We start from the raw sequence: 9979 nt of genomic DNA, 5'->3' as shown, positions 1-9979 counted from the left end.
TTTGAAGACAACATTGCTTGCTTTTTATTCATTTTCAAGACACAAGTATTACAATTTTTAAATCAGGTAACAGCATCAGTTCAGGGACTGTCCACTGCAATACCTACAAAGAGCCCAGAGATAATAGACCATCACCTTTTGAGTTGAGAATTTGCTTTACGCAATATTCATGGCCAACAATGACTTTCCATCTCCTGCTTGAAGCCAGCACATCCTTCCCCCAACAGGAAGGTTTCTCAGCCTTTTCAGCACAGATTTATTCCCCACTATGAATGCAACCACAGAAGAGCCCCCACCAAATGACACTGACTTCCCACACTGAAAAACAGCACTAACACTTCAACAAGCAGATTCCTGCTAGCACCTCAGAGCCCATAATCACATGCCTCAGGGCTGTTCTTCAGATACAGCTGGAGGTAGTTTTTGAATGTCTGTGGGTCAGTTATTGTAGCCTTGATAGCAGGGTCCTCCTTCATGGCCTCCACCCAGCGCTGGAGCTTTGGGGTGTGATTCAAAGAGCTACAGGAAAAAGGAAGAGACCGAGTAATGCAAATGGAAAATCTGGAGGGCATCAAGGAAACAAAGCAGCTTGAACAGATCCATTTTAATACTTTCTCTGTCCCAGTACAATGTCCAGTTTAGAGCAGGATGCTTCCCCCAAACTGCAACATAATACAAGCTTTCTTCAGCAGTCCCCAAAAGTGGCCCATTGCTGCAGGGTACACCAGGAATATTGATGCTAAGGCACTTCAGAACACACCAGAAGCCAGGCAAAGTACTCACTCTTTCAGCTGGAATGGTTCCAGACGTTCAAACCATGGCCAGATCATGTAGTCAACCATTGAGACTGAGTCCCCACCGTAAAACACTGTGTTGCGTTTGGACAGAACCTGTGAAGGGTGAGAGGTGTCAGCTGCCCACCAAAGGAAAAGTGCAGCAGAACGCTACACAAAAACCCCACTGCATAGTGGAAGGCAGGAACATTACAGAGATCAGTGAGCAAATGAAGGAGATACAGTATATTTATCTTGTGGACGCAGTATTAGCAGAGTCAGTGTAGTCAAGCTTAATACTACAGCTGCTATTTCATACACTCAGCGCAGCTCTTCTCCAGAGGTTCAAAATCTGTCATGAAACATGAACCACTAACAAGCTGCAGCATGTGCACAAACAAAGAGGAGTTTGGCTCCTCTTTTGTGATTTCTTGCTTGTCATAAAGCATAAATGGCACAGACTAATCAAACACAGCAGCAAACATGCATTTCTTGAGCAATAAATCCAGCTAAATTAATCATCCTGCTAAATTAGAGCACCATTTTAGCAGGGACTCTTTTCCCATGACAATTGAGGCAAAGTAGTGTCAGGGAAGCATTTTGAACCTTATATCTCAAATTGCATTTAATTCCAGGTGCAAAGGCACCAGGAAGCAAGTGTAACTTACACTAGAAAGAGATCCTTCTCACAGCTCTGCACAGAAAGCAGGGCCACAAAGCATGCAGCAAGCTCTCCTGTTACATTTGTAACTCTGATGCATGTTTAAGTGCCATGGTTATCTAAGTTTAATATGTTTTAAGGACCCTCCAGAGCTTGTTCTCTTCTTCCATTAAGTTATTGGCTCTAGATTCACTAGTGGCTCTGTTTTCAGGCACTTTGATGTTTTAATGGTGGAACTCAAAAGACCTTAATAGTCTTGGTCTTTTCTCAACACACACACCCTATACACTCACATGGCATTTATTCCCTGTCCATAACCCCGTGATCTAGCAGAAATCCTAAAGCAGCCCTTCAGGAAGTATGGAGCTGTTTGAGCTCCAGGTGTCTGGCAGAACACAACCAGCAGCTGCACAAGAGCAGAGACGGAAACACAGCCCCCTCTGTCGGGCAGCAGAAATCGAAACACAGAAGCGTTCCAAAGTAGCTTCCCTCGGGAATATCTCTTGCAATGCACTGAGGGAAGTTGGCATGGCTCTGTTCTGGCCTCCTATTCACAGCTGACCATCAGCTGCTGCCATAAAACTATTCAGAGTACAGTAAAATAGAGACACTGAAGGAACAGCCAAGTTATTTCACAGTATTAATCACAAGATTAATCCTTCCTTATATTTAGTACATCTGTATTTCAGAGAAGTGAAACATATCTTCCCCCAGGAACTCATCATCTGCACTACTCCAGCCTCAGTCTGATCAGATGGACAAGACTACCCTGGAAACAATTGTGTTTTGGCAGCCCAAGGGGATGGGAAAGCAGAATGCAATGGACTGTTAGGAAAACTAGGAAAGTTCTAAAAGGTTATTGGCAGCTTTGCACCAGAACAGAAATACTCTGGAGGAACTCCTCTTCAGTGACCCACCCAAGCATTGGCTGTGGCTGCTAAAGACAGACGGAATGGGCTCATGACAGAGACAAGTCCAACAGCTGTTCAGACTAGCCAAGAACCATTACTGGCACAGACTGTCAAGTGGCTAACACAGCATCAAAGCCACCTGACACTTCCTGGAGCTCCACTGAAGTTGCACTACACCACCAGTAGCAGAACACGATCCAGGATTGGATTTCTACAAAGCACACATTACATTCTGCTGCCACCCACCCCCAAAGATAAGCTCTAGAATGAAAAAGATTTTATGTCATCACTAAGGTATCTGCACTGCTTTCAGCACAGATGCTCTTCAGCAGCTCAGACTCTTCAGCCCTTGCTCTTAGTACATGCTGCAAGGTCTCCTTCATTTAAAGCAGAACAAAGATATCCAGGGCAATTCTAGCAGTCTGCTAGAATTCAAAAATCTCTACAAGTCTACACAGTCTTTATTGTTAGACAGAGTTTAGTTTAGCTAGATAAAGTTCAGTTTTGGTCCTTGAAATTTATTCCAATGGTGCCCTTGTGCATCCTGGGCTGAGGGTAATAAACTGAGATTGTTTCTTCTTGTAACTACCAACTAAATGAGAGCTCTACCTCCAAATACCACAGCATGAAAGAAAAAAATGGGAACATATAAAGGCTGGCAATCTCCTCGTTATCATTAAATAGTCTCACCTCTTCAAGTTTGCCAAACTTTTCAGCAATCTCTGCTTTCAGTGCAGTGGTGTCCTGTCCATCTTTGACTGCCAACACATGCTTGAAAAGCAAGGGTGTTATCTATACAAAGGAAAGTATAAAGTTTTTAATGTACTTATTACAATAATAGAAGTTAGTCACTCAAAACTTAAAACCTTAACTTAGATGTTAAGATATTAAATGCAAATTAAATCTTAAAGAGATTTGATGTAAAGAGCTACATAAAGTCTATTGATAAAAATCTTCTATACTTCATAAAAGGCAAGCAAAAGCCTAGAGGAATAATTAATACAAACAGTAATGAATTTTAGTCTTGTCATAAGAGAATAGTGAGAAGAAAAGTGTTTCCCACCTGCAAATTTTCTTTCTTGCAACACACTTCCCTCTTTCCATTCAGTCTATTTACAAAAGCCTGTTGTAAATACATTCTCCCTTTTATTCCCCTTCTTTGTCCATATCCTTTTGCATCTTCTGTTTCTCTCTCCTGTCTCATACCCATGTGACTTTTTCACTTCCTACGCTCCTCAAATCACATGCTTTTTATGTTTGAATGTACAAAGAGGTTAATTCCAGTCAACCGGCTCCAACCCCAAATAAGAGCCAAAACCAGCCTCCCTACACAAGTCTCATGTTTACAGCCATGTGCCATCTCCTGTCCATGGTTTTAGGCTCTCTCAGTCAGGCACTTCCCACATCTTGCATTCACACAGCATTTCCTACAGAAATGATCAGAATAAAATATAGCAATTGTCACTTCCCAGATCTCACATATTTGGCAGGTTTGGTCTGCTAACCTTTGCTCTACTGTAGGATTCTCAAAACCCTACCTCAGTCATACAAACTTTCACTTGCTTGGATGCTTTCCTGCATCCAACCTCGCATTTAATTCTGGGAGCAATTCAGAGACACAGCAGATTGTATGTGCTCACAGCAAAAGGCCCCATATATGCCCTCTGCTTATTTAAATGCTCATCCCAGATAACAAAATCTGCCTTCAAGGATGAAAAAGCAACGTCAGCAACAGAGCTGCATTTTTTGGTGCAATGGTGAATTCAGAAACAGTCCCACTCTGATCACACAATACCTTTGAGAAGTCTTCCAAGAGCATCTTCTGACAAGCTCGCTCATAGGGGTCTGAAGGCATCAGCTTCTTCCCTGGAAATGCTTCATCCAAGTACTCACAGGTGATTGGGGACTCCCAGATCAGCTGGCCCTTGCTGGTCTCCAGAACAGGAACCAGTCCAGAGGGGTTCTTCTCAAAGTACCAGTCAGGTTTGTTCTTCAGATTGATGTTAATTACTTCATGGCTAAAAGAGCAAAAGAAACAAGACCCATACAGGCTCAGTTCTGCTCCAGTCCCCTCCATACCACGGTGAAATGCAGTCACCTCAACAGCTCAGTACTTGAGAGACTTGACCCTCAAGCCCTTGTACTCCCCTGTTGGTTTTGGTTTGGTTTTTTTTTTTTTTAAGCTGTTTGCGGGACTTTGACACAGATATACTACCACAGTTTGCTGGAAAAAGCACACACTGACTTGCAATGAGCTGTCTGCAGACCGCATGCATGTCTTTATTAGTTTAACAAGCACCCAACTACCAGGCTAAAAACAAAGATTAGAACTCAGCACACTTATCACATGTGAGTTCAGGAGCAGTCTAAGAAAAAAGCAGTTGACTGCAAATGAGCTACACCTCAATTAAGAAATGCACCTGAACCTTAACCTGCCCTTACACCAAAGAACAAATTAGGAGAGCATCCTTCCTACTTATCTTCCAACCTATGGCCTCATAAAGAACAAGTGCTTAGGGTAAGGGTAAAGATATTGATCAAAAAAATACATGGGAAATATGTCTATATTAAAAAACCAAAAGTTATATGCTGAGTTATATGTGTGACCCCAGAATATTCCTATTAAGCCCAAAGGTCTGCTAAACATAGCCGAACCTTCAAAACAACAGAGAAGTTACCAGAAGGCAACTATAATTTCTAGGTAGCCATAAAACCCCTCCAAAATCACTATTCTACAACAAACCTTCCAGCTCCACTATCAGTCTAAAGACACTAAATAAAAACATAATTAAACTGACATAGAGGTTTTATTGCATCTACTCTTCCAAAACCAAAACACCGATATAAAAAACAACTAACTCGACTTTCATCTTACTATCAAGAGACCTCTTAGCATTCCCTAAGCCAGCATGAACTCTCAGCCCTGTGTTGGTTGACAAACCACTGGCAGGCCTTGGACTTGGCAGGACTACAAAAAGATGGAAAAAACAGTTAATTTTAATTTGTACCTGGGAGACACATTCAACACCATTCAAGAATGCTGAAATGGCTATCATGAAAAAGAAACAAACACAAGTACTGTATTTTATTAACTTAGTACAGCACAAGAACAAGACACTGTTATGGGAACACAGTACATTTCCTCTTTTAAAAACGTCATTCACTCACTAGTGTGTTTTGTTGGGCAGTGCACAACAGAAACACTGAGTATTTACAGCTTCCAGAATTTTCACGGCCACTCACATCAAAAACAAACAGTGCGTGTTATGTCTCTAGTCAGACTTACTCAGGGGAAGTTACCACAGGCAAGAATTATAAAAGAAAAGCAGCTTGGGGTTTTTACTTTGGGTGCTTTTGTACACACCCTACTTATTCAAGCTTCAGAGGAAAATCAGGCACAGGAGCGTCCTCCCCAGCAGTTGGTTCAGGGATGTTGAATTTAGGACAGTAAGGAAGGCGGGCCTGGGCTGCGCGGCGGAGCTCACCTGATGCCCTTGGCGCGGAGGACCAGGCGCGTCCGCTGCGCGAAGGGGCAGAAGCGCATGCTGTAGAGCCGGATCAGCCCCGCGGGCACCGGGCCCGGCGCCGCGCTGCCTGCGGGGACAGCAGAGGGGTGAGACCGCCGGCGCTCCGCCGCCCGCCCAGCCGCGCCGGCCCCGCGCCGCTTACCCTTGCCCAGGCTGCGGGAGTGATCGCCCGACATCCTGGCACGACGGCTCCGATCCGCGACGGCCCCGCTCCGCGACGGCCCCTCCGCACCCGGCCCCGCGCCGCCCGCCGCGGAACGGGTGCGCGGCCCCGCCCCCGGCCCGCCTCCCGCCCGGGCCGGGGCAGCGCTGCTGAGCCCGGCGCTGCCCGGGGCCGGCTCCTGGAGCTGGCCGCCCGCCCCACCCGGCTGGGAACGGCGCTCTTCTCTCCCTCTCCGTTTACAAAGAGCTGCACAACCGCCTCGGGCGGTACCGTGGGGATGGGACACCCACGGCCGGACTCCGCCTCACGGGCCAGGCGTGTATCAGCAGTGCCAGCGAGGCACCAGATTCCCCTCGGTGCCTCCTCCTGCATCACCTACCGCCCTCCAAAACACCATCCAACCCCACCTTGAGGGGAGCAAGAAGAGTTTATCTGTCCTGCTTCATGATAAAAACCCCGAGAGGAGACAATAACCCAGCAAACAACAGAGCATAGCAAAAGTTAAATCTAACTTAGTGCAGTTACAGAGGGCTTCATGCTTGCTTCTGCAAACAGGGTCTTTGTGGGAACATCAGCGTGTGCACAGAGCAAAAGAAAGAACCAAAGCACAGATTGCAGTCTCTTCCATCCCTTTGCTCCCTCTTCACTTGAGATTAGGGCACCAGGGCCTTCCTTGTACCAGCTTTCCTTAAAGTATAATAAAGGAAATGGAGATGCTTTCCTCTTAATGATTTTCATATATACACACAGTGTCCAAGTTGATTTCTGACCACAGAGGTAAAGTGATTCCCTTCCTGTGGCTCCACACACCAATCTTCAGGTTGGCACTGTACATTAATAGGAAACAGCACATTTGTAGGGACCAGTGGGCTGGCACAGCTCTTGCCAAAGGGAGAAAATCCTGCTCTTGCCAAAGGGAAAATCCTGGCCTTCCTGGCTTAGTATACTCCTCTGTCAAACCCCCAGGCTAAAAGAGCATTTTATCAATATTTCCAGTGGTGATCTCATCTGCAGATAAACAACAAGATGGTAACTAGTAACACAACCATGACCTTGACACCATTATCCATTGCAATGGAGGAACATGATTTTTGTTGAGTCACTGCTGCTTGGTTATGTATATATTAAGCAGCTCAGCACAGAAAGGGAGTGGTGATTTGTTGCACAAGTCTCCCATGCCCTAGGCAAACAGAACCTGTACATAAGGTGCTCTTTGCCCACAAAATAATTTCTCCTACAATTAAAAAAAATTCCAAAAACCCCCAAACTATGTTAGAGGACATAGTCCTTTTTCCTCTAGGTACCTATCCTTAGCAAAGATTCAGCAAAGTTTTGGGTGATGAAAATAGAGAAAATTGATTTGAAATTTCTCATAGCAATTATGAAACACGCAGGCAGTCTGCAAACTCACAGCCTGGAGACAGGCATGTAGGAACTCAAACCAGCATCACAAGACCCACATGCTACAATAGGCCCTCTGAAGTACCAAATTAAATAAACCCACTTCCACATTCTCTCCTGCTGTTGCCTGGCATGCAGAGTGCCTGTACAGACAAGAGGTAAGGAATGGGTTTGTTCTGCTGCCTCTGGACAGAAAAGCCACTCCCCAAGCATTGCCCTCTAGCACTGTGAGTGCACACCAGAATTGCAAAACTGCACACTGCCACTGTACCAGGAAGTGACAGCAAGCTAACACAAGCAACACACTATAAATAACAATCCTCCCTTAGGAAAATAAATCAATTTTTAAAAATACTTGGAGGTTCTTACTGTGTTACCAGGCTAAAAGCTTCAAGTACAGAGGAAAAGGCTGCAGGTGTACTTTCTCTTTTTTTTCTGGGGAAAACTTCTCCTCAGCTCCCTCTGAAGCTTCAGGAGCTTTATTGTACACAATCCAAGAAGAACGTTTGTATCTTGTAGAATTACAGAATCATTAAGGTTGGAAGAGACATTCAAGATCATCAAGTCCAATTGTTACCCCTAAACCATATCACCCAGCACCAGATCTAGACCCCTGCTGAACACCTTTAGGGAGAGTGTGAAAAATGCATATTTTATGGTTGGCTTTTTGCAAATATTAAAATGATTATTATATGTGTAATGTTAGAAAGTTATGCTGTATTAATTCTCTTAAGTTGTGTGTTAAATATAGTTTTAAGTTGTAACATAATGTTAAAATAGAAACTATGTATGTGGAGGGTTTTTTTTTTAAAGAATGAGATACTCCCTTTGAGATAACAGTCTCGGAACACCTAAATCTTCCAGAAAAGAGGAATTTATGGTTCTCTTGTCAAAATAAGCTAATTTCTTTAAGCCTTACTCAAAGATGCCATGGGGATTAAAATAAATAGTTGACATATAACAGGCAAAAGTTCTTATTTAAATAGAATGTATGCATAACCATGAAGCATGTATGAATATGCAACAGTGTATGGTTTTTAAAGGTTATTCCTTTGCTAACAAAACATGCTTGTCATAGCTTAAGTGCCCAAGAGCATCCAAATGTCCATAATTCTTTGCTTTTTATTGTCTTGTAATTGTCCTAACTCTAAATTTTTATTTCTCTAATTGTATTACTGTTTTTATGACCATTTTATTATTATTAAACTTTTAAAATTTTAAAAACCAAGTTGTTAGAACTCAAAATGTCTCTCAGATATTTTTAGAGGTTCCAGGCCTTGGTCAGAAGCATTTTAGACCCTGGCAGGCTGCTGAAAACAGCTGTGATTTTGAGTTTGAGCAATGGAATGAGTTACCAAATTTGGAGGTGGAACAAGCAGTCACAAAGGGTTAGATAGTATAGTAAAAGTAGTTACAAAACAGAGGGGAAATTTTTTTAGTATTGTACAGGGGGGTTTTAACACTTGTACAGGGTTTTTTTTACTTTGTACATGGGGGTCAGAAGTTCTAAGATGGAGGAAAGTGGGCTGATCCTGTTCTTCCTCCTTCTTCTTCCTTGCCTCCATGTTCTTGGTGATGTTGGCACTCACAGATTGGTTTAGAGTAGAAATGCACTTTGTAATATAGGTAGTAGGTGTTGGGGGAAAACTATAAAGATGTAATAAGTAATATATCATATAAAAGATAGCAGCAGCCCTGGGCGGGGAGAAAGAAGAAGACAGCAGACAGAGAGGATGTCAGTGTGTGTGTGCCTCTGCCCGGGCTGCTGACCAAGCAGCCGCAGCCTGATAAGACAATCTTTTAGATAACCAACAATAAACTGCCTTGAGACCGAACAGCAAGAGGCTGCCCAGTTTTTCTTTGGAAGCACGGGTTGGAGGAGGAATTTCAACACCACATGGGATCACAGAGTACGGCTGGGGATCCCACACCAAGTGATTAGCGTTTTTCACAGGTGGAGACTCCAGAAAGACACAAAAGGCAGTGGGAAAACAGGCACAGCTGTCCTGCAAAGAGACGGGCAGATGGCACTGCAGCAGGTGCAGGGACACACAGCGTGACCAAGAGACGGAACCCACAGTCCCTCCGCCAAAGCTGGTGCACTCCTACACTTGATTGAGCAGCAGTGATTGCCCAGGTGCAAGGACACAGATATCAGCGGCTCAGGGGCTCAGCCATCTTATCAACAATAAGAGCTTCTCAAACATCCCTGACGCTTCTCAAGGCTCAGGTGAGAGAAACTTTGGCCTGTCCTGGGCTCTTAAATACCCGCCCATACTCATTGATTGGCTGGCGCAGGGGCGCGGGCCAATCAGCTGCGGGCTCCGAGCCGGGCCAATAGCGGGCGGCGTTGCTGTTGCCAGGGCGCGGGGGCGCCGCGGCGGCGGGGATGGCGGCGGGGCCGGGCTCGGCGGGAGCCGCCCTGGACGTGAGGTGGGGGCGGCGGCGCGGAGCCCTCACGGTCCTGAGCCCGGCTGGGTGCGCGGTGTGCTGTGCTGCGCTGTGAATAGGGCGGTCAGACAGGGAGAGGGAGGGAGGCTGCG

The 9979-nt window shown here is 44.9% G+C and overlaps 2 protein-coding genes across 2 annotated transcripts in view; one reads left to right on the top strand and one right to left on the bottom strand.

Annotated features, from left to right (window-relative positions):
* Window positions 1-6091, bottom strand: LOC110473579 (glutathione S-transferase omega-1). The gene is made up of 6 exons (XM_021536226.3): window positions 6015-6091; window positions 5831-5939; window positions 4141-4363; window positions 3036-3137; window positions 784-890; window positions 1-519 (listed from the first exon to the last, which is right to left on the bottom strand). The coding sequence occupies exons 1-6, from the start codon at window positions 6046-6048 to the stop codon at window positions 366-368; spliced, it is 729 nt and encodes a 242-aa protein (XP_021391901.1). The 5' UTR covers window positions 6049-6091; the 3' UTR covers window positions 1-365.
* A 3728-nt stretch (window positions 6092-9819) lies between these two features.
* Window positions 9820-9979, top strand: part of CFAP43 (cilia and flagella associated protein 43) — a 43623-nt gene continuing 43463 nt past the window's right edge. Inside the window, exon 1 of the mRNA XM_031505273.2 lies at window positions 9820-9869. Coding sequence (XP_031361133.2) covers window positions 9826-9869 — 44 coding nt within the window. The 5' untranslated portion in view covers window positions 9820-9825. The remainder of the gene's footprint in view (window positions 9870-9979) is intronic.

The sequence above is a fragment of the Lonchura striata genome, chromosome 7, assembly GCF_046129695.1.
Source record: "Lonchura striata isolate bLonStr1 chromosome 7, bLonStr1.mat, whole genome shotgun sequence".
NCBI classification, from domain to species: Eukaryota; Metazoa; Chordata; class Aves; order Passeriformes; family Estrildidae; genus Lonchura; species Lonchura striata.
This window is presented reverse-complemented; position numbering and strand designations above follow the sequence as displayed.

Bases quoted from the DNA above. Each gene is read 5' to 3' on its own strand.
- LOC110473579 (XM_021536226.3), bottom strand. From the start codon at position 6,048: ATGTCGGGCGATCACTCCCGCAGCCTGGGCAAGG. The intron at 5,940-6,014 runs GTAAGCGGCGCG...CTGTCCCCGCAG, and splicing joins CTCCCGCAGCCTGGGCAAGG to GCAGCGCGGCGCCGGGCCCG. The intron at 4,364-5,830 runs GTGAGCTCCGCC...TTGCTCTTTTAG, and splicing joins CTCCGCGCCAAGGGCATCAG to CCATGAAGTAATTAACATCA.